This window comes from Etheostoma spectabile, chromosome 10, assembly GCF_008692095.1.
Source record: "Etheostoma spectabile isolate EspeVRDwgs_2016 chromosome 10, UIUC_Espe_1.0, whole genome shotgun sequence".
In the NCBI taxonomy this organism is placed as follows: Eukaryota; Metazoa; Chordata; class Actinopteri; order Perciformes; family Percidae; genus Etheostoma; species Etheostoma spectabile.
The window spans coordinates 26086936-26111207 of NC_045742.1; the positions used below are offsets into that span (position 1 = coordinate 26086936).

Consider the following 24272-nt stretch of genomic DNA (forward strand, 5'->3'; position numbering starts at 1 on the left):
AAAGATGGAACAGAAGTGAGATGTCTCACTCTGTTGCAAAAACAGAGAGCTCAACACACAGGGTGAAAAGTGGAGCTGCAGCAATGTGCAACATTATATGGTGCTTTTTGAAAATGTAGCCATGTAAACCTGTTCTGGTACAACCTCAAGATACATTTATGAAACTGAAAATGAGCATAATATGAGCACTTCAAATATGAAGTAGCCAGTGTGCAAGTAACATAACAGTGCAATGCTGTAATGGGTAAGGTACTGAGATAGTTATCCTACACTCAGATTATTATTAATAGTGTATGAGGGTAAACCATGCCAGGTTTTAAGAAAAGTGCATTCCATCATTTAGAATCAGACAAACATGTTCCCTGTGAACCATTTTCATGACAACCATGAGAACCTAAGCCCAGTTCAGACCAAAGATTCCCAAAGAGATCAAACCATTTTAGAACGTTGCAGAGAAAAGTTTCAGTGGTCTGACCCGGCCCGTCTCAGCACAACTCAAACCAGCTGATGGCTCTGACTGATGATCGGATCAGCTGCTTGAGTCTCCAGAGGCTGGTTGTAGAACGCGAGGGACCTCACCTGTTTGTCAACAGCCAATAGAGAAGTCAGCTGCTCAAGTCAGCTACAATTAAAATTATCCGTAATCCATTTTATTTCTGTTACAAACTGTTAACCGAGGCTCAACGTGCGCCCACATACAGTACGGAGAGAGCAGGAGAGTGACACCTAGGACAACGCCGTGAGTCCGAGAAATATAATGTTTTTGCCAGTTCATCACTAGAAATGTGACTGTAGCAATCACTAATGTTATCCAGATTTATATTTAGTCACAACAAATGAAATATTTAGCTAAAAAAAGCCTGGAAGTTGAAATTTAGGACAGAGACATTGCTATGGAGATGATACACCGTCTCGACCGACACGTTGCAAGTAGTTGCAAGTTTCAACTCATCGCGAATCTTTGATCTGAACTGGGCTTTACAGACACCCCCATCCTTACAGTAGCAAGCCAGTCATGGTTTACATCTCAGTTTAGCAGTATAGTTTCAGGGATTCTAACCGTACTTTCTTTTAAAACATTTGTTTCTGTTTGTCCATTGTTTTTTTCTCTTTGTGTTTGTTTCTGTCCTCTCCTCCTGTCTCCCCGTCCATTGGATGGCATGTTGTATCCATGGTGCCTCTAGTGATCTGCAGCCTTCTCTGGACAGGGTTAGGAGCGCTAGCGCCAACTGTCTGACTCCAGACAATCATACCCCCTCACCAGAGACTGAAAGGTACCAGCCTCTGTTCCCCACCACCCCTCCTGTAGTGCTCCGGTAGTCTCTTATCCCCTACCTTTCCTGGTATTTGTAGTTCTTTCTCCCTTCTGAATGGTCCTGCACTTGCTTAAGATTTAGCTTCCCCCTTTCTCACTCTGACTAGACCCCATTGGCATACACACCCCTTTATTATTCCAAACAGCTCCCATGTTTTGCCACAAACCTCAAGTTGTGTACGAAGGTGCAACGGTTTTCTAAAACAAGTAGTCCATTAGCAATAATAATTAATTCTTTTATTTGTTCTATTGCGTAATAGGCTTGTGATGATTGCTGATCATAACTAACTCAACTAACCTACTATCAGAACCAAGATGTTATAAAAAAAATATACCTCCAACATGGCAATTAATTGCATTTATACATGTACATTATCTATGGAAGAGGATTAGGGCCACATGTGAAAACAGTTATTTAATTCTGAATTTAAAGTCAGAGTCCTGAGAATGAAGTCAGAATTCTCTCAGTCTAAATTGTATAAAGTAAAAAAAAAAAGTCAGAGCTCTGACTTGAATCTCAGAATTCTTACTAAAAAATCTGAATTTTGTGATAAAAGTCTAAAAAACAAACAAATTCAGATTTAAATTATTTTTTATTATTATTAAATATTATTAAATTATTTTTTAAATGTAAAGCGGATAATTAGCTGCTGTAATGAAGAATGTGACATAACCAACTGTGTGTAGCTACCGTAGCAATACGCTATCACTGTCAGAAACACAATAGCATGGTCAAATGAAAATGTAGCTATAACGGTATGCTATACCGCTGCATGTTGGCCAAGCAGGAGGCAGGACAGCCAAGCCGGTGTAGCTAGTTTCATTAATTAAAGTGGAAGCCTCTCCACATAGGCATAATATGTTAAAAGTTTGTGTTCAATGTAACTAGCACTAGCCTGTCAGACTGGCCATTAGATTGCATATCGGCAATCTCGAGTACCCACTACTGGACCATTTAAAAGTTTAAGCGATTGCTCAAGCCTATTGCTTAACTCTGTGCTGATTTGACCAAATTTCATATCATTGAAGTATCACCTTCTGGATAACTTTGACAACCCATCAAAGGTTGACATCCTGACAGCAGAATCGGTGCACCGCGTCTTGTACACCTCACCTTATTTACTGTATCTAAAGATGAATCACTACACCAATCAGCCTACTTTTCCCTGCTTAGCTTCACCTGGTCCAGGCTGCATTGGAATCAACCCTTCAACCACTCATGCGTCTAATTTGTTAGCTTCACTCCTTAGTTATAACCAGCATAACCTCCTCCAGTGTCTTTTTATTAACACCTGTCCTGCTTTATTCAGCGATTTCTGGTGCCTGTGCTGCTTTTTTTGGTCCACCATCATCCACAGAAATGTATTCAAGTCTGTTTAATTGCAATACTCAAATGCTATATGATTGTTGAAGGAGTTGCGGGTCCCTGTAATCATTCATCCTGTCCACGCTGGCTGTGAAGGGATACCCTCGTAGAGTGAGTGCAGTGTAAAATACTCAGTTCATCTTCATCCTGGAAGTCGTGTGTAGGTTTATTGTTGGTGTTTTGTTGGCAACAAATCTGCATGCGACTGCCAGGAAATGGTTAATTGTTTACAGCTAAACAAAATATACATAAAGGGAATATTGTAATCAAAAAGATTGTAACTTTGGTTTGCCATATACCTAGATATTTTCCTTAGGAGTTGATGGAAACCAATACAGAGCTAAAAGAAGAGGGAATATCTGACTTTTTATTTGTTAGGTGGACCGAAGCACAACTCCAAATTAAAGCTAATATTGCTCCATGTCTGCTGGATGTGTAAATAGGCAAATGTTTGCCATATCCACTTTATGAGGTGATTGTTGTTCAGTGTTCTGCTGCCCCTAAGTTGCCAAAAAATACATGTTGGATGGACACGGACAGCTTTTCATTATTTACATACCCAATAATGGAATAGAATGGCTTTCTCACTTTGTAATGGCTTACTGATTTGGTCATATCGGTGATATATTTTGTATGTGTACATGTAGAAAATCTTTGTCCCATTCCCTGCCCCGGAGACGTCCAGCAAGTCCCAGGATTCTTATCCAACATGCTTCCCCTGAAGATGACAGGTACCCTTTTGTGGACGCTTCCTCTTAGAGCTTGACTAAGGCCTTCAAACATGATGCCATTATGAACCAAACCCCAAATTTTTTTTGTTAAATAACAAAATATTTATATATATATATTTTTTACAAGGCGCATCATCACCCAGTACTGACTGAAATCCTCTGGGTTCAGTTGGGTCTTTTTGGGTTCAGGCATATGTCAAGCTCTTCCTCATATCCCCAGCTGGCTCTAATCTCTTTGCCAACTTGTGATATTTCTCTTTTAGCTGGGAGTGAATTTACAACCCAAACTATTCCAACTTATTCTACTCTGATAAAAGTATAGTGAGTGACTTTATCTTGTATCAAATAAAACAAGTATAATTTAACTTTACTTTAGCAGTATTTAGTGCAAATTATTTTAAAGGAAAACAGCATTTTGAGAAATAAGCTTATTCACTTAATTTTTGCTGAGAGTTTGATAGGAAGATCCATACCTCTCATATTTCTCTGTTAAGTATGAAGTTACAGCCAGGACAAAGTTAGCTTAGCTTAGCATAAAGATTCCAATCAGGAGAAATCAACTAGCCTGGATCAGCCCAAAGGAATGGGTTAACAAACGAGACATAATGTTCTAATCAGGGAGCTATGGAAGGGAACATGGCCATAGCTGTTTTCCTCTATTTCAAGTCTGAATGCTAGGCTGTTATAACATCTCCTGGCTTGAGCTTTATATTTAAAGGCCCCTTGACATGGTGGTCTTTGGATGCTTTTATATAGACCTTAGTGGTCCCCTAATACCATATATAAGTCTTTTTTCTAAAATGTTGCCATGGTGCAGAATTACAGCCTCTAGAGCCAGTCCCACAATGAGCTTTCCTTAGTATGTGCCATTTGTGAGTCTGTAGCTTTTGACGAGGAGAGAGGGGTGGGTGCTCGTTTGAAAGCCATGATGTCTTTTTCTCATGGGTGCGCCAAATTCTCTGGGCGGGCAAAGCAGAGAAAGGGGAGGTAACCTTGCCCCTTATGACCTCATAAGGAGCAAGATTCCAGATCGGCTCATCTGAGCTTTCATTTTCTCAAAGGCAGAGCAGGATACCCAGGGCTTGGTTTACACCTATTGCCATTTCTAGCCACAGGGGGTCATAGGCAGGCTGAGGGAACTCATATTAATGTTAAAAAAATTCATAAAGTGAAATGTTCATGTCATAGAACCTTTAACGCAGATATGAGTGTGGTATCAATCTTTTCATCTAACTCTCCATAAAAAGTGATTAGCCGTACACCTCAAACTGTCCTACTATCACTTTAAATCTGCTTAGAAGTAAAAATGTTATTTTCTTACCAGTAATAGCTGCTGTTGCAAATGCAGGGATTGACTTTATTTGACCAAAATACAAGATACACTCACAAGCTTTTCTTGTCACGTTTTGCAATTTAGCTTCCTGTTGCTACGCCTAAACTCCTGAGTTGTGGCCAGTGAGCTGGACACAGTGAAAGTGAATAATGATATACAATGTAGAATTTGTCAAATAAAAGTCACAGTGTGCCATTGACATAGACAAGTTCTGCTTTGTTTCATTCTGTTTGGGTGGTGTTTTCCTGGTTTGTAATTTGTTGCAGAGTTGTAGAGATAGTTTTCGTCCCTGGTTGTTGTTGCCGAACGTTTGTCCTGTTGCTTTTCTATCCTTCCTTCACGGTTTTTAATTCCCTTGTTTGTTCTCTTCTGAACTTAGTAGCTTGTACTGGTTTTGGTGTGAAATCCTGCCTTGTTGAGTTTGCTTCCTGTAGTCTTTTCGAGTGTACTTTTTGTTCTGGGAATTGCATCTGCAGCTTCTGTGTGCTCGCCTTCTCCTCTCAGTCTTTAAGAAGTCTCTCTTTTTCAAGGCTTAGTGCTCAGAAATGACTTTGAATTCATGATGTCCATAATTCATATCAAAAGTGTGTGTGTGTGTGTGTGTGTGTGTGTGTGTGTGTGTGTGTGTGTGTGTTGTGTGTGGTGTGTGTGTGTGTGGTCGTTGCTGTTCATCCTTGCATCTCTTCAGTCCATGAATGTAGAATAGGATGCCACTTCCTACTCAAGAGACTTTAATTCACATCAGTACAAAGAGAGGTACACATCACACACACACACACACACACACACACACACACACACACACACACACACAGACCCAGGCACAGTAACAGATGAAGCATGACACCCCTTATTCATACCACAATCACACCATCCATCACAGCATGCCTCCTATTTCCTGTTTTCCAGATCATAAACTTGTAAGGCCAGTGACAGCCCGCTGACAGAGTCAGACACTTCTAAATCTAAATTATGTATCCTCCATCATGCTCTCTTCCATCTCATCCATCCTTCCATATTTTTTTGCTCTTTGTGTATTGTTCCCTTTGCTCATCCACCATTCTCCAGGCAGCCTCGGACCTTGGAGATACCTGTGTGTCAGGCTCTTGGCAGGAAGCTCCCTGACAGTGGCAGGTAAGGCATGTACTGTAGGCTCAGCACATGTCAACCAGTAGTGTAGGAGGTCATTGGCGGGAACTTGAAATTACATGACTAAAAATTTCTTGTTGACTCTAATGCTGGTAGCTTCTCCAATTTGTTAGAAACCATCTTTTTACTGTAAGTTAGTCTCAAGCCCCATTTGTGCAGAATTAATATTACACAGTCAAATTACACATCAGAATGAGCTTTTGAAAAATCGAAAATGAGGATTTGCGATCTCCACAGTTCCTTTTCTCTCTCCACCCCCGACTACTTGCGTACATCCAAAAGAAAACAGACAACAGACACAGCGACGCTTACAGACTGGTGGCCTGCAGCTAAAGACACAGGGTAACCTAAGCTTACCGGTAGCCTGCAGCTAAAGACACAGGGTAACTTGAGCTAACCGGTAGCCTGCAGCTAAAGACACAGGGTAACTTGAGCTAACCAGTAGCCTGCAGCTAAAGACACAGGGTAACGTGAGCTTACTGGTAGCCTGAAGCTTGACTTTTCCAGGCACAATGGTCGTTGCCAGAGTTGGAGATGGCGGAGAAACAACAGAACATCTTCCCGCTTCCTTTAAGTCACCTGCATGGCAACATTTTTGCCTTCCCTGTGGGTGAGTTATATAAACTTCCAACAAAAGTAAAGCATGTGGGCTTGGCTGAACTTTATGATGCAAACATGTGCATCTTGTTAAACTAATGGTGCTTTTGATTTCACCTCATAAACTCTGAGAAACTCAAACTGTGGTTTGGATGTGGTGAATAAAACATTCACGGGCTCCGCTTTAATTTAACTTATAGATCTGGACAGCATTTTTACCCTCAGGAAATAACAGGATAGTATATACATAGTTGTAATACACTTGGACAATTGACAGACAATCTCCTCTTTCGAGAAAAAAGAGAGACAAAAAACCTACCCAAAGGGAGCACGGGAGAGTTAAAGGGGAGTCGCAGAGGGAGAGACATGAGGCAAAGAGACTGTGTGAGGTGAATTTGAATCAAAATTCTACATGAAACACATATTGATATCATTCACCCTGAGACTTTACTTCCTGAGGATATCATTATTTCTGATTTTATTGCAAATAAACATCCATATATCCACATCCAGAATGTATAGAATACCAGTATCATGCTCTCCTAATGACTTTTTTTTTCTATTATCATATTGGTTCTTAAATAGGCCTATGTTGGCGTTCAAATCAAATTAGAATTTATTTTTACTTCCTCCATTTTCACAGATACAATTTAATAATAAATAAAGTGCAAGGACAAGCAGTTTGTCACACAGAGAAAACTCAGATTCACTTTAAAATACTAGGACTTTGCTTGTTTGCCTGTACTTAATAACACATCAACTTCACAAGATATCCGAATGGGGCTTCAGGTCAAAGCTGGAATTCTGAATCTTTTTCTTGACCATTCACACAATGCACCATGGACCTCATTTGATAGTGGAAAGCTAAACATGTGTTAGTATATAACTGGCAGATGATGCAGATTTGAAATATGATTTATATATTTTGAGGCATCTAGTTCATACCCACACAAATTCAGCCAAATTACAAAAGGATTAAAGCACAGGACCAGCTTGAATTTCTCCCCAGCCACTCTGGCAGCTCTGTGAGGCTGTCCCTCTGCTGGTTTAAATCAAGCTCTGAGTCATGGTAGGCTGGGATGTGTGTGCAGATGAGCTGTGTTTGGTTTCCTTCTGTGGCCGCAGCACACGGAGCCCCCAGCTAAGCGGAGCAGTGGCGGTCTGCCGATATCCGCCGGAAACGGAAACTTGCTGCGGAGGTCTGCTTAGATCTGCCATCATTTTGTGTCATCCAGCTCCGAGCTACGTGCATTGGCCCAACAGAGGAAGGCCAAACACCGTTCATCTAAACACACTGCCCACACAAATATGACACAGAGCTGGCTGGGGGTGGCGGTAGCTCAGTTCGTAGGGATTTGCGTTGCAAACCAGAGGGTCGCTGGATCAAGTCCACATATGGACCAAAGTATGGTGGTGGACTGGTAGCTGGAGAGATGCCTGGACACTGCCAGGGTGTGCTTGAGCAATGCATTGAACCCCCAACTGCTCTGGGCACCTTTCCATGGGAAGCCCCCCCACTCTGACTTCTCTCCATTAGTGCAAGTGTAGGTGCTGAGCATGTGTGTGTAATTCAGGCCTGTGTCTGTCTGTTGTAAGTACACTGTTGTTGTAAATTGTAATTTTCCCTTGCGGGACTAATAAAGTATACATTGTTACTATTATTAATCAGCCAGACACTCCGCTGACAGTTCATTTGTAGACATTTAAGACACACAACTTGATGGGGAAAAAGGAAAATATTTCAATCATTCAGAAGCACTTATATCTTTTCCAAGAAAAAGACTGGCACCGCAGTTTGTAGTCAGCTTCCACTTTGTAAACTCCTATCACCGTGTGACGCAAGTAAGCCGCACCCACCTCAGCCTGGCAAACTATAGGAAACAAGTGTGCCATGACAATGATGTTCTTACCATGTAAGCATACGTTTGCTAATCACAGTAGCACTCAACACAAAGTAGGCTACATTTACGGAGGAAGGGAATGAGTTTTTCAGGCATTCGGTCATAAACTAAAGGATTGAGCAAACTAAAATGTTGACCTGGTGGGAGTGTACTATTAAAAGTTATTACAATTCATCTTGTGGAGGAAATGAAGGTCCAATCCATCCAATTGTTGTCAAGACAGTTCACTTGATTGTCACATAATTTGGATGACGATTACTTATTTGTCTTCTCTTGCTTTTTTTTCTCTTCCATTTTTCCTCAATTCCTTCTTCCCATTTTTGTTCATGCATGCTGCTGCTTTCACACTGTGTTGCGGGGCTTTGGGTTTGTATGGCACACTGTGTGTGTGTGTGTGTGTGTGTTTGTGTCTGTACCAGAATCAAGCCCACCTCCATCTTAAGGGGCTCCAGAGGAAAGAAGGCCCCTCTGCAGCCCCTTGGTAAGGGGATTCCCCTTGAATGAGTGCCCCAAGTCGCACCCATTGGCACAGAGGCAGTTGATAGTTACCTTCACCTGTTTGTGTTTTTTGTGTCTTTTTTTGTGTGTTTCTGTGACCTGTCTATGCCACATCACAGACTTTGGTGCTGTTGCTGTTGTGTGTTTGTGGATTTAGATGTAGATGTACAGTATATGTGTTGTGTGGATACATGTGGGCACTCACAGGTCATTTGTAAAGTTTTTGGGTAGATGTTAACAGCGACAGAGCCAGACATGAACATTAGGGGGTAATCAAGCCCTATAAGAGTACCTATTAAACTGTACGTCATGGGAAGAACTTAAAATTGTTCTCCAACTGTCTTCTTCATTCTGAAACCAGAACACACATGTTGAGGATAACTCATGTTCACTCATGCCATCTAAAAATAGGCAAAACATGTCTGATGTTACTATTTTTAAGTCAGTCTTCATAATGTAGATGGGTAAGAATTTGACGTTACTAATCTTGAAACCTGTTTTCAGTAAAGTTCACAGAATAAATTGGCAATACTTTCCTAGTAACAGAGATTAGTCATAGCGACGGATGAGATGTGACACAAAGTTGAATTTATTTTAAAACCCTAAACAATTTAGGGCTGTTGAGTAAACATTCATGGCTGCAGCACCAGAAGCCACCCCTTCACTTTGCCCCTAAATGTTAAATGCTCGTTTTGCATATTTTTTGCATATTTCTGTTTCCACAAATAACATCTGGAAAAGTGTAATGGAGTTATAATGTATTTCATAGATTAAGTAGCAGTACATTATTCTCCTGCTGTATTCTGAGTATAATGGCAGAGTCGATAAGTACAATTTTTCGTAGAATGCAACTGTTGATGCATCCATGCAAAAAAAAAAAATTGGAAAATGATTTTGAAATTTTGTAAACATTTAATACACAATGGAATAATGAAATGGTAATTGTTTTTTAAGAACATGTGATGCATCTGATTAGAGCAAAATGCAAAAAGAAATGGAATTGACAGACTATTGGTAAATCACTGCGAATTAGGAGACGCAGGCTTCCTGAATAGCCCCTGTTATCTGGTCTGTTGTGAGAATGGATTACAGTTAATGGATGTCTGCACACATGGTGGGATTTGTGCTTGAAGGCTTTCACCTTCGCTATGTGTTCTTCTTGTGTTATTTGCTGCTCTTTCTGCAACAGGATCCCTCACCATCAACCCCTGAACGAGCTTCACTTTTCTTCACTCTGAGAATATGTTGTTGCCACTGATTTTTCACTAAACTATTGTTGCTGTGCTTTCATTTTTCTTGACTGATGCTTTTCCCATAGCGACGCTCTGTCACTTCATTTTTCATGCAACTTTATACATGATGTTATACGTTTTAAGACAAGAAAAATGCAATGCAGTGGTAGTTGTAGACCATTTTAAAGGGAGGGGCCAGGCTGGGGCCACATGCAATTTTAGGGGATGCAGGCTAACAATACACATGTAACTATACAACACACAAATACTCATACATTTTCTTTATCACTGTACATGAATAATATCCCCTCTTTAGGGATAAAGCTGGGGTTAAAAATGTATCAAAATCATTTGTCACAGTTAGGGGGGGTAAAAGGGGGGGGGGGGGGGGTGAGGCTTTCTATTATGACGACATTGACCCCCCCGCCCCTGATGAAATGACAGAGGTTTTGTTGGTTAATAGCTGTGTGTTCTGTTCAGTTAGTATCTTCATTCAGGTGAATTTCAACCACTTTTTCGTCATTTCAAAATTACACTGTCTAAAAAGGGGGGGGGGGGGACCGGTGCCGCAGTGCACAACCTACAACCTGGATCACAAACTATATTGACTTAAATTTCATTTTCTCTGTTCATTTTTTTCTCCATTCTTTTCATCCCTCCCCCCATTCCCTCTCATGTTATTTGTTGTCAGGGGCCACCTCCAAGGTGGTGCGTCTCTGTCCTCCTCAGCCCGCAGATCGAGGCAACTCCCACAGCTTCCGCCCCAGAGCAGCACCGTAGAACAAGGTAAGTGCTGTTGTCTTGGGCACTTAACCCATGCTGCAGCCGTAGTGAAAACAATCAAACACAGGGCTGTTCTCAACTACATAAACTGCAACACTGGCGTGATTTTTGTCCACAAATTGATTAGTTGATTTTTTTCCAGTTGAAGTTTTTTCCACAAAGAATAAAGCAAAAACGCCACTTAAATATTGTGTTTACCAGAAACTTGCCCATAAGTTTCTTGGAAATAAGTCATTCAGCATGAAAAAGCATTACAAAATCGACTAGACCAAAATGACCAACTGAGTTCTGTGTGTGTGTGGTGTGTGTGTGTGTGTGTGTGTGTGTGTGTGTGTGTGTGTGGTGTGTGTGTGTGTGTGTGTGTGTGTGTGTGTGTAGCCCTGGTAGCAGAGGAGTGTGTTCGTCAGCTCCAAATGAGGGTTCATTCCAACCGGGCGTCAGCTGCTGCCACCACCTCCAGCCAGCAGGACCTGGACGGAGCCCTCAAGAACAAACGAGAGGTGGGCCACAAATATTTTATTTTGGCTTCATTCCCCACTACCACCAGTACATCACTTACACCAAGTTATTATCACTAGTTTCACAAATTATTTTTGTTCAATTTCATGGTCAAGAAACCTCATTTATATGATTTAATAGCACATTTTGGATAGCAGAAATTGTGAATTATTCAATTCAATTCAATTCATTTTATTTATAGTATCAATTCATAACAAGAGTTATCTCAAGACACTTTACAGATAGACCACACTCAGAATTTACAAGGACCCAACAGTTCTAATAGTTTCCTCCAGAGCAAGCAACAGTGCGACAGTGGCGAGGAAAAACTTCCTTTAGGCAGAAACCTCGGTCAGACCCAGGCTCTTGGTAGGCGGGGTCTGACGGGCCGGTTGGGGTTAGAATGAAGAGTGGCAATAAAAATAGAAAAAATTAGTAGTTTGTAGAAGTTCTTTGTAGTAGTTCATGGCATAGCAGGACGCTGTGCGGCATTACAAGGCCACAGCCGGACGTAGCAGGACGTAGCAGGACGTAGCAGGACGTAGCAGGGCACCGCATTTTATTTTGACAAATAGTTAAGATCAGTGGAAGAGTTTTTTCAAAGTTTAGTCAGGATAGTGTTTTGAAACCAAATGCTATAAAACTTGCAAAAATGTGTTGTATGGGGCCAAGCATTTTGTTTTTGGCCAATTTGGTTGAAGGAAACCTAAATATCCGATATAGAAAATTGTTCAAATTTGACACCGAGGACAACACAAGGGTTTAAACCAACTCATCAGGAGAATGGAGCGGGGGTGTGAGGGTTCCAGGCAGAGAGCTTGAGCCATACTGTTGCTCAAGTGCGTTGCAGTGAATTGCATTTACTGTCTAAGAAAGTAATAAATTATCTTACAGTAATGGTGAAGACCACTCCATAAAATGAATTGGTTCTGGCTGGGCAGTCACTGAAGTATGCACCTAGCATCTCAAATACAGAAGTGTATAATCCATACCGGCTGCTTTTCCTATCCCTAACTTACAGAGAACTGACAGGTTAATGGCCATATCCTGACTTTCACACGTCCACATGCCACTGGTTTCACCTTTTTTGCATGCATCATGTCAGTGCTGTCTTTGTGATGCATCACGCTGTCCCCCATCTGACTGAATGTGAAATGATTTAAATCTGGCGATATAGATCATCAGCACAAAATGACTAAAAGTGTCTGTAATGCTATGATATGGATGAAAACGTTTAGCAGGCTGAAAAAAATCTGAATTGTTAATGTCTGCAGAACAGATAGGGTTTTGTCTGATAAAAGCTTTTGAAACAAGCTTTTTAAACTTCAAACTAATATTTAGCATGTTCAAATATTGTCTTTCCAAATGTGGAAAAGCGTCTGAAACAGCATTGTGATCTCGGAATGACAGGAACTCTCCTTTAAAACTAATAATATCAATACTCATGTGATATGACCAATGAGACTGTGCCATTACAGTCCATTAAGGTTATGGACTTCCTGTAGACCACCATTGTACTAAGACATTAAAATGACTAGTGCATCGTTAATTTGACAATATTCTAAATGTAATGATTATGATGAATTGCATTTAAGCTAGATAGGTAAAATTAATATGGCAATAAGCGTGATTATGGAAACTTTTAAAGCCCTACACACCCTTGGAACACCCACACAGGCATTTTTACTTATTTGCATAACTTATTAGACATATTCTGGGGGCTGTATGGTCTACTGTACATCTCCCTGAGTCTCTGACAGTCCTTTTCTGCATTAGACATTTTGACTTGGCATTGTTGGAAAATCACAGGTGTAATTGGTGACAGTAACGATGGCTTGGTTCCATTAAAAAGTGAAATAAGCCAGGGAGGCAGAATGCGCAACGGTACGACACAATATTATATTACACAATAAGATACCACACAATACGATATGATATAATACAGCACCATATAATACAATACGATATCATACGATACAGCAGGATAAGATACAATACGATACAACACAATACAATACCACACAATACGATATGACACCATACGATCCCATACAATACGATATGACACAATACCATTCAATACAATACGACACATTATGATACAATACGATACCGTACAATACGGCAGGATACAATACAATACGATGCAACACAATACGATGTAATACGGTACCATACGACATGATACAATACAATACGATACAATACTTTACAATACAATACCGTACAATATGGCAGGATACAACACTATACCATACGACACAATACGATGTAATACGGTACCATACGACATGATACAATACAATACGATACAATACTTTACAATACAATACCGTACAATACGGCAGGATACAATACAATACGATACGACACAATACGATGTAATACGGTACCATACGACATGATATAATACAATACGATACAATACTTTACAATACAATACCGTACAATACGGCAGGATACAACACAATACCATACGATTCGATACCATACAATACGGCACAATAAGATACAATTCGATACGACACAATACAACATAATACGGTACCATAAGATACGACACAATACAATACAATACGGTTTAATATGATTCCATATGATAAAATTTGATATGATAGAATTATATTGTCAGTTTACACTGTAACACATTGTTTCCGAGCAGCTCCGTTCAAAAAAAGAGAGGAAAAAAAGTACACCCTCTACAAGTTCTACAACAATTACAGATATAGTACATATGAATTATAACTAGATCTTGGTAGAAACCCGCTGCATGCTTATTGGTTCACTGACGCGGATGAGATACTCTTCGGTATTGAAACTTGGTATTTAATGACGAGGCATTTTTTGATACGCAATACCAAAGAGGCAATTCGGTCGGTGCCTAAAAAGCATTGTCTATTCGGTAACCAGCCCTTGTGCTAGTATACAACTTTTGGTGTGATATCTGTTTCCTGCAGCTCTACAAGGACCAGAGGAGGAGCAGTGAGAACATGTCCCATAAGTCCTCAGACAGTGATGTCAGCGACGTGTCAGCCATCTCTCGAACCAGCAGTGCCTCTCGCATCAGTAGCACCAGCTACATGTCCATCCAATCAGAGAGACCCCGGGGACGCTTCAGGTACACACACATACTCTACACTCACTTTGCTTTTATTGTGTATCATTGCTACAGGGTTACTTTTCAGTCAAGTACAGAGCTATTTCATTATGGAATAATCTCCCAAGTAACATATGTTTTATCAAAGGAAAGGAAAGTTTTTAAAAAAAACATCAAATCTCACCTTTACTGAAATTCTTATCTTGAGATTTTATATCATATTTTCTTTTGTTGTCTTAAAGGTGCTCTCAGCAATGTCACGTGTTAGGTAGGCTAACATTTTTTGTCCCATACAGCAAACATCTCCAAACTATCTGCTAGCCGCCTGTCCCCTGAACACACTGTAAAAAAAACTCCTTAGACAGCCCAGAATCCACAAACCGCAACAAGCTGCGCCAACCTGCACCACCAAACATAACAAACAGTCTTCCTGCTTTTCAGCCAATAACCGACAAAAACGATTTGGGGTTGGGGGTTGGGGGGTTAGTGCACGGAAGGGTACGGGATGAGGAAGAGGGAGGGGCGAGCTAGTCAACAAGAAGCGCCATCACCCAACATCGCTTAGAGCACCTTTAAACATTCATTCTCCAATTCTTTGTCTTTGTGAGCTACTTAGATGTTAGCTCCAAACCGGTGTTGGGTAATGTAGTCTAATGTTTATAGTTAAAAAAAAGGTTTTTCTTGTTGTTTCCTTGTTATTAAGTTTAAAGGCCCTGCCCTTTGTCTGGGCCAAAAATTTACAATGGAACACACCAAACAGACTACAACCAACAAGTACCGGGTACGTTGTGCACCTGCGTGAGAGGAAATAACTCTCCATACCAGCAGGCAGGGTAACCTATTCGTCATTTAACAAGGAAAACCTGACACTGTTGCCATGATACCCACAACAAACAGCGTTTGGTCTAGCAGCGGCAGAAACAAAAAGAGCCTACAGTCAAGAGTGTGTGAATTAAACATTAAGTTGTTACATTTTACTATTTAAGAATAAGGTAGCTTGCTTGCTAGGGGGGTAATTGTTTAACGGTGCAGAAGGCGCAGAGAGAATGACGTCTATTACGGTTTTTATATTAAAAATCACGATACAGAATATTAGTTTTATAACGCTATTTTGTTTTGTAATGTGCAGGTATGTAGAGATCCTTTAAAAGACATGTTATTGTTGGACTAAATATACCTACACACATAGAAGTGTATCTTGTTGTACGTTTGCCATCTTATGGCCATTATTTGCAAAATTAGTTATTCCAATAGTTCGAACCTGGGTGTTTTCAAAAAGGAACTTATGTGTATCAGATTGATCAGATGAGATGAAAAATGATGGTCAGATGAATTGGCCTTCTTTGGCCGAAAACCAATAAGAGCCCACGGTGTGGGACACACCGCAAAAACTAGGCCAACGGTTGGTCGGCTCGGTGTGTCAGGGCCCTAAAGGTGTCCTGCCACACGTATTTCACTACTTTGTAGTAGTGTCTGAAGTTCTACAATGGACTCTGTAACATTTTTTATGGAAAAAATGCTGTGGTTACCGTGGTTACCTTGTGTCAAGCCATTCTAGCATGGTATAGTAAGCCTGCTGGAAGACTCTGCTCCATTTGTGCCAGTTGTCATTAATATTCAATGAGCTAAGCCGCTTGACTCTGATTGGGTAACTTTTAGCCAATGAGAGCCTAGCTATCAGCACCCTTTACCCAGCGCAACTGGGCTTCAGATCCATACACTGTTCTAAGTACACATCGCTGGTCGTCTTCATGACATCATAATCATCATCATCTCTCCTTCACCTACTGTCTGTCAGCTGCTCATTGTTCGCCTTCTTTTAAAATATTAGAAAGACTAAAGCAGAACCAGAAAACCCATGATGGATTAAATTTGTATATAATATAAAATATGTGATATAAATTTGGTGTTGCTCCATTATTTCGGGGACCTGAGGTGTCAGCGAGTTTCACTCGGATATGCTGTCCAGTGAACAAGCATTGCAACCTCGATGGCTTGACGTGTGTTTACAATGTTTGCTGCGTTAGACAAAGTGCAACGTGAAAGCAAATCGACCCAAATGAAAAATGTAATAATGTTGCAACTTTACCCCCAAATAGCACCGTGTCCACTGAACTAATACCCCTTTATACTTGTTAGAGTTTGTTATGTTTCTTTTATTTTCCTGTATGTGTCATGTAATGTTTTAATATTGTCTGATTTAACGTTGTTTTGGACATCAGGAAGACTAGCTGGTTGTCTAGGCGTCAGCTAATGGGGATCATTATAATACACTTAAACCTAAGGCCAGAAAATGACTTTGGTAGAAGTTAAAGTCCCCTTTTAGAATATTACTTAAGTTAAAGTATTAAAGTATCTGATATTTACTCAACTTAATTTTTAAAAGTAAAAGTAAAGAAAAACTTGATTGTTGAACTTAATTGTGGCATCCTTATAGTGAAGCAGAATATCCAGCGTGTCCACACTTTGTGAAACATCAAATTGAAAGTCTGCCATCCACAAAGAGACAAAACGAAACAAAATTTTCATTTCTTGTGTGGAAGAATCTTTCACTCCAACGTACAAAAACACTTCTTACAGGTAACGAGTAACAGAGACGCTTCTGGGAAACGTCATGGAGTAAATCTCTATATATGGGCACGCGCTGTACCAGGTGAGCTACCCAGGGCAGCCTGGTTGACGTGTTTTGATTCTCAGCAGGGCCATGCGCGCAACAGGCCGCCATATGATGAAGAGCACCAGCGTGAGCGGTGAGATCTACGGCATGGAGCACACAGACGGCAGCCAATCAGACACAGCACTCGGGAGCCTGGGAAGCGGGATCAAGAAGCGACGCTCGAGCCTCAGCCAACGTGTTGTTGCCATCCTGCCATCCAGACGCAGCCGGAGTACCTCACAACTCAGCCAGACAGGTCAGAGAACACACTGACTGACTGAGAAATCATCACGCATGCATCTTGAGTGACCACTTATCATAAGATCAGAGCCCCAGAACAAAATCCCCGACACATCACAGACAGTATGATAATAACATCCAAAACACAAGATCCAAAAGACGAATGTTTAAACATACATTAAACGGCAGAATACCCAGAACTACCTATTACGTCGTGGATATAACCAGAGTGCAATTTGTGAAAAAAGAATGGAAACCCCTTTCCAATACCATGGATATAGTGCCACTTAATTGTGAATTCCAATATTCATTGGAAAATATTCTTAAAATAAAATAGCAAAACGTGGTGACAACAAAAAACACAGATTTTAAGACGGAGAGCGGAGTTCACTTTGCAGCGAAAACCAAATACTTTTACCCATGTTCACATAAACCACAGTCTTTTTCCTAAACTTACCTAGTTGTTTTGGTCCCTGCACAACACTCACTTTTTCTGGCTAAACTCCACCCCCACGGCCCTGAAGGGACCCTCATCTGGCGGTGCCTGTAGCCGGCTCACAGTCACCTGTTGGCGGCTAAACAACTACCGCTGGTAGCCGGCGTCCCGGAGCTCTGTAACAGCTGTACACAACCAGCAACTGCTCAGATTTTATCGCTTCATGGCAGGTTACAGCGCTTTACTTAGTTTAAAATAATTCTATCATAAGTATATAATATATGATCTATTGATGACGAAGGGGGTGGGGCTTACATTTTGTCCTCACTGGGGATATGTAAGACCAGAAAGGGGGAAAATTCACTGTCCTTCAATGTGGCTCAGGACACATTCACATGCTGCGTCTGAAATTCCATGCTATTTAGCGTAACGTTTTGATATTATTGAACGTCCGTTACATTCAAGCCATTGCCAAATGAGTTGATAGAAAGCTAATTAAGACTATCAGCGTCACACAACTCTCTCTGTACTTCTCAGTATGGCTTTGTTCAGAAGATTGTGGACTTTTACGCGCAGAAACTCAAGTGAAGATAATTACCTTTTCTGAAGAGTCTATCATGTTTTTTTTTAATCCTTCATGTTCTCCTTGGCTACTAGCAACTAGGTGGAGAGGGGGTTGGGTGTTGCGCGATTACTGAAGGCTTGTATCATGTGGGCGCACAAACCTAACGCACCAATTACCTATAATTCCTCACGGGGGCGACAGAAACTATGCACTATACCTTTAATGACAAACACACACACGCTCACATACAGTAAAAAGAGACTTCAATGCAGATGGATAACAACCTGTAGGTCACATTTGAATCATTTAATACAGTGTTGCTGTTGTTTCTGACGATGTTGTTGCTGTTGTTTATTGGTTTTGTTGTTGTTGTGTGTGTTATTTCAGAGGCGGCGGGTAAGGCGGCGGACAGACAGAAAGGTAAAGCAATAGTTAGACGGACAGAGAGTTTGAAAGGAAGACAGTCAGACACCATAAGACAGGAAGAACTGTACTTTACTTCAGGGGATGCTTCGAAGGACTTATAGATGCCATGTGAATTGTTGGTGCATAATAAACCAAGAAAGGTATTCTAACATACAACAGGATTAAATACATCTTGTTGCCGCTACGTCTTCTAATTACATTGACAGTTGTTAAATAATCAGTGGTGGAATGTAACTAAGTGCATTTACTCAAGTACTGAACTCAAGTAACAGTGTTGAGGTACTAAGTGCTACATTTCAAAGAGAAATAGAGTACTTTTTACTCCACTACATTCATCTGACAGTTTTAGTTACTAGTTACTTTACACATTAAGATTATTGCACACATAACACAGGTAGTTTAAAAAAAAAAAACGTGTTCTGTTATAAAGTTGATCAAAGTTGATGGACAGAACTGTTTCCAGTTTCTAAAATGTGGGGATTTTTTTTTGTGGGGTACCTCAACTACTTTTAGTACATTTTCCTGATTATACTTATAAACATTTACTTAAGTAACATGGTCAATGCAGGACTTTTACTTTTTTACAGTATGGTATTATTACTTTTATTTAAGAAAAAGATCTGAATATGTCTTCCACCACTGTAAATAATAATGAATTAATAAAGCTTCACAATATACTTTGAAAGGTTTTGAGACACAGATGCAGACAAAAAAGACCAAACTGAGGCAGACAGGGAGCCATAGAGAGAGAATCAAAGCAAGGGAGAGTTGTAGTTCTTGTTCTGTTAGACAGGTAAAGGTTCCCGGCACCTCCAGCCCTTCCTGAACTCTGTCTCTGGCACGCTTCCTTACTCCACCCTCTTCTGTCACCATTGTGTTCAGTTCTTCAGAAGCCTGGCTGAATCAAACACCTATTCCTCAATAGTCTTGATGCAACGGATCTGCCTTTTCATTTTCACTGCTTTCATTTCACTTACCAAAACAAAGTAAATCTGACTCACTGGCTGTCTTTTTGGGTAGACTGAAAAGATGTCTTGTATTCATGATAAAAAAAACGCAGGCTTATATAACCCCCCGAGGTTTCCTTCACATCCCTGCCTAACATTTCAGATTGGGGTGGATTGACCAAGCCATGTTCTCTTCCTGCAGTGACCTCATCACCTATAAATAACAATAGACATTCCCTCCCAATTTTCCAAAAATGACATGGGATTTTATACACAAAAACCTTTTCTAGCCTCCCAAAGATTGCTATGCATGTATCTTCTACAGAAATGAATACAGAATGTTTTGAGATGTTGCTGAGGTCACCGTGGGATATTAATTTGCATGGGATGACCTGCATATTGATGAATAGAATATATAGTTATCAGGCTTTTCAGAGTTAATACCTGGAATTCAGGGCCTGAAAAGGGCCACATCTCACCAGTACTGAACACCGGCACTTTCGGATTTTTTTTTCCACAAGCGTACCCTTATTTCCAGTTGTTAACAGTATTATTAAAAGGCTGATATTTATACAAAAATAGGCTATACATTTTGAATTATTGGGAAAAAACAATGTGTAGCAATAAAAAAGTGGGTCAATTGGAGTGCTGTCCTAACTAACGTTATATATCATCATACACATTAAGGATCTAGCAGCCAGTCTTCAAAGTTATTGAAGTTTCTATGTGAGTTGACCACATTGTCGTGTTTTTTATTTCTTATTTTATGGGGGAAAAAACAATAAATTCTACATGAAATCCAACATCCAGCACCTCCATATAGCCCAAATGGAATGATCCTTTGTTTCATAACCACAATTTCATACACTGCAACGATTTAACTGTTAGACTGGCAGTTGAATCAGGCGATTATTTCGGGTTCACCCCTACAAGTTAAACATATAGTTATACTGCTGAATCTGGCAAGCTTTTTTGGTCAAATTCAGCCACTGCTTAGCTTATGACTGGAAAAAGAGTATTTTATTCCTAGCCTTTTTATATTCTGTACAAAAGGAAGGTGCACTTTGAGTTTTGGGTAGGTATGACGCAGGGCTGCCAACTCTCACGCATTGGCCGTGAGACACACGCATTTGACAGGTTTCACACGCCACACCCCCGATTTCTCACGCTGAAGTGTCAACCCGGTCGGTCAAATTTCTGAAAAATGAGTTTATCTATGTTTTTACCTGTTGAGCCACTTGTGATCGACTAGTTGTGCTTTCAGAGACTGTGAGGGCTTCAAGAGCGCTCCGTCTGTGGAATTTTCAAATTGTCGCAAAATGAGAACATTTTTTTCACGAGCCATCCAGGTGCATTTCCCCGCTTCAGGTATGTGCTCTGGTATTACAGACCCGTCCGGCGCTTCAGGTATGAGCTCTGAGTATTACAGACCGTCCGGTCGCGCTTCGTGTCACTCTCTCTGTAAAGATGGAGGTGAGCAGCGCGGCTGGTAGTGTACAACTTCAGTTCATTGTAGTGGACTCGCTCTGCTGGGGGCTTGAGGCGTTGCTCCATGCGTAGACCTCCATAAAGAGCAGCGTACGGACACCTCTAAACTCTGTCAGAGCCAGAAACCCAAATGGGATCTGCGTCTGTCAGACGGTCTGAATGAGATCCACCATATCACCGGAGGAATGACATGCACAGCAGACTATATTACAACTCTCCACATCTCGGACAACAGAGATGGAGGGTTATGTGCACAAAGTTGTAAATATGAGCAGAAATCTGGTGAAACACACCTGAGCTTACTAGCCTATATATACTATAAATATAATATATTATATAATAATATATATATATAATAATAATATATACACGATACTGAACGTTGGGCCACTATTGTGCATCTCTAAATGTAACTGTAAATAATTAATTTGATGTTTTTTAAAATGAACAAATAGTCTTTATTTTCACAAAAAAGTAAAAACAGTAAGTGGGGCACAGAGGATGAGGGCCAAACATTACTGAGCCTTGGCACAAAGGTTAAAGGATTAGAATTTATGTAACATGGTTCTCATCTTTGAATTTCAGTGGTCTAAGTTGATCCCTCAACATTAATTTAACTTTGTTAACTTGGTCCGGTCCCTACACCAGGGACCCCTGGACCTGTTCACCACAGACCAAATCTTCTCAGCTGTTGCTGCACTATGCTACTGTCTCTTCATGTGGTTCATTATGTTGGCACATGTGTGGGTCAGTTCTTATATTATAAGAAGTTATAATGTAAATGCTGATGCCCTAAAACCTGTTGATAAACAACACAAAGGCCTAACCCTACAGTTTTGCACATATCATGTAAGACTTGATTTCTCCATTTTTTTTGCAAAAAAACTCTCCAGAAAGTGCCATTTAATGGTTTATTTTCAAATTTTTCCTGGGGGGGCATACCCCCATACCCCCTAGGGAGTCCCCCATCCACCACCATATACCAAATCCCAATTTAAACCCTAAAGGATAAAGACAAAGAAATTGCTTTGTACGCGGCAAAATATGGGTTGGCCCCCCCCAAATCTCACTCCAAGGTTTTTGGAAAAGTTGGCAGCCCTGATGACGTGAGATGCCTGATAACTGATGATAGCCTTTCTTAAAATGGCACATGCAAAGTCTACTTGTGTAACGCCTCTTTTCTGACTTGTGCAGCGGCTTCAGCAGGTAAGAAGGTGGGCAAAGGTGTCAGCAGCATCCAGAGGAGCGTGGAGACGGGCATGGCTGTGGAATACCCACGGGGAGGGTCGGGCATGAACCGGCAGGCCAGTAGAGAGTCGACTGATGGCAGCATGAACAGCTACAGCTCTGAGGGGAAGTACGTACACAGTAAAAGATAGACCTACATGTGGACACAGAATGCATGCTGTGTGGACTGTATGTGCAGTGTGCTGAAGCACATTCACAAAGAAAAGTGTCTTTTTTAGGGGTGTCACAATTTCCATTTAAACTCAAAAATAAAAACTGTTGCAGCTAAAGACACAGGGTAACATTACCTTACAGGGTGATAGCCTCCAACTAAAGACACAGGGTAAAGTTAGCTACCGGCTGGTAGCCTGCAGCTAAAGACACAGGTAACGCTAGCTTACCGGCTGGAAGCATGCAGCTAAAGACACAGGGTAATTCTAGCTTACCGGCTGGTAGCTTGTAGCTAAAGACACAGGGTATAGTTAACTTAAAGGCTGATAGCCTGCAGCTAAAGACACAGGGCAACGTTAGCCTGCCGGCTGGTACGCTACACCGAAGACACAGGGTAATGTTAGCTTACCAGCTGGTAGACTGCAGCTAAAGACACAGGGTAATGTTAGCTTTCCGGTAGCCTGCAGCTTTATACTGTATTTCCAGACACCACGACCTCTACCGTAGTTGGAGAGGACGGATAAACAACAGAACTGGAAAATACATCTGCTTCAATGAAGTTGCATGTGTGGCAACATTTTGCCTTCCTTGTCAAGAGTTATGCACAAACCAATAATCAATAATTTGACTAAAAATATAGAAAATGTATTTATTTTAAAATGATTTTATTGATTTAAAAGTGAGGGTCTGTGATAAAAACTTCGTCCATAGCAACTGTTTGTTATTAACAGCAGAGACCGAATTTTTCCCCAGTAACGTTTACCCCAACTTCTAACTGTGCATTGTATGGTATGTGTTCTGAGTGGGGATGTAGTAATTGTTGAACAGTTTATGTGTGTGTGTGTTTCAGTCTGATCTTCTCAGGTATGCGGTTGGGTGCCGACAGTCAGTTCAGTGACTTCCTGGATGGTTTAGGCCCCGGTCAGCTGGTTGGCCGGCAAACACTGGCCACACCTGCCATGGGTGAGTGATGGTTTCAAAATTAATATAAATGTGAGAAGATCACAATCGGTTCAGATAAAAATCAAATTGTGATGCAAAACGGCCTAGGGTGTAACAACTTTTGATTTGACATTGCTAAGTCTTCTTAGTTTTTCTATTTGAAATTTTTTTTTTTCTATTCATTAAATTATTTTGATTTAAGTTTTGTTTCAAAAATCTAATTATTAACTTTCTTTTAAACTTTTGTTATTTAAGATAAAATACAATTTCAGTTGCACTTTTGAATAGAAGACACCATTATTTTTTTTGCACAGTTTCTATGATTAAAAGAATATTGTTCAGTCACTGCTCATTCTGTGAAAATGATGGTGTTAAAATCATGAAACGTTACATCCGTATATATTTGTAATGCAAAAGGAAACTATGAGGCTCTATTTTACATTTTGAGATCAGGATCAAACAGTAGTTTATGATCATTTTACAAAAGATTGTGTGAATGTGGTTTGTATGTGTGTTTGCGTGTGCCTCTTACACATACAGGTGATGTTCAGATCGGTTTGATGGATAAGAAAGGTCAGCTGGAGGTGGAGGTGATCAGGGCACGAGGCCTTACCCCCAAACCAGGCTCCAAATCCCTCCCAGGTAAAACACACACACACACACACACACACACA

General features: G+C 40.6%; 1 protein-coding gene and 1 long non-coding RNA gene across 6 annotated transcripts in view; one reads left to right on the forward strand and one right to left on the reverse strand.

The window, feature by feature from the left end:
- Positions 1-7777, reverse strand: part of LOC116697135 (uncharacterized) — an 8316-nt gene extending 539 nt beyond the window's left edge. The window contains exons 1-3 of the long non-coding RNA XR_004333929.1: positions 7768-7777; positions 2083-2084; positions 1262-1267 (exon numbers count right to left, since the gene is read on the reverse strand). This is a non-coding gene — a long non-coding RNA (uncharacterized LOC116697135). The remainder of the gene's footprint in view (positions 1-1261; positions 1268-2082; positions 2085-7767) is intronic.
- Positions 1-24272, forward strand: part of rims1a (regulating synaptic membrane exocytosis 1a) — a gene marked incomplete at its 5' end in the record, with an annotated part of 176268 nt that overhangs the window by 149105 nt on the left and 2891 nt on the right. For 2 of the 5 annotated variants that reach the window (XM_032528451.1, XM_032528452.1), the window contains 11 exon segments: positions 1185-1274; positions 3329-3412; positions 5814-5879; positions 10814-10908; positions 11284-11405; positions 14361-14521; positions 17198-17412; positions 18785-18817; positions 22453-22615; positions 23507-23619; positions 24139-24240. In XM_032528451.1, coding sequence (XP_032384342.1) covers positions 1185-1274; positions 3329-3412; positions 5814-5879; positions 10814-10908; positions 11284-11405; positions 14361-14521; positions 17198-17412; positions 18785-18817; positions 22453-22615; positions 23507-23619; positions 24139-24240 — 1244 coding nt within the window. 5 annotated transcript variants of the gene reach the window in all.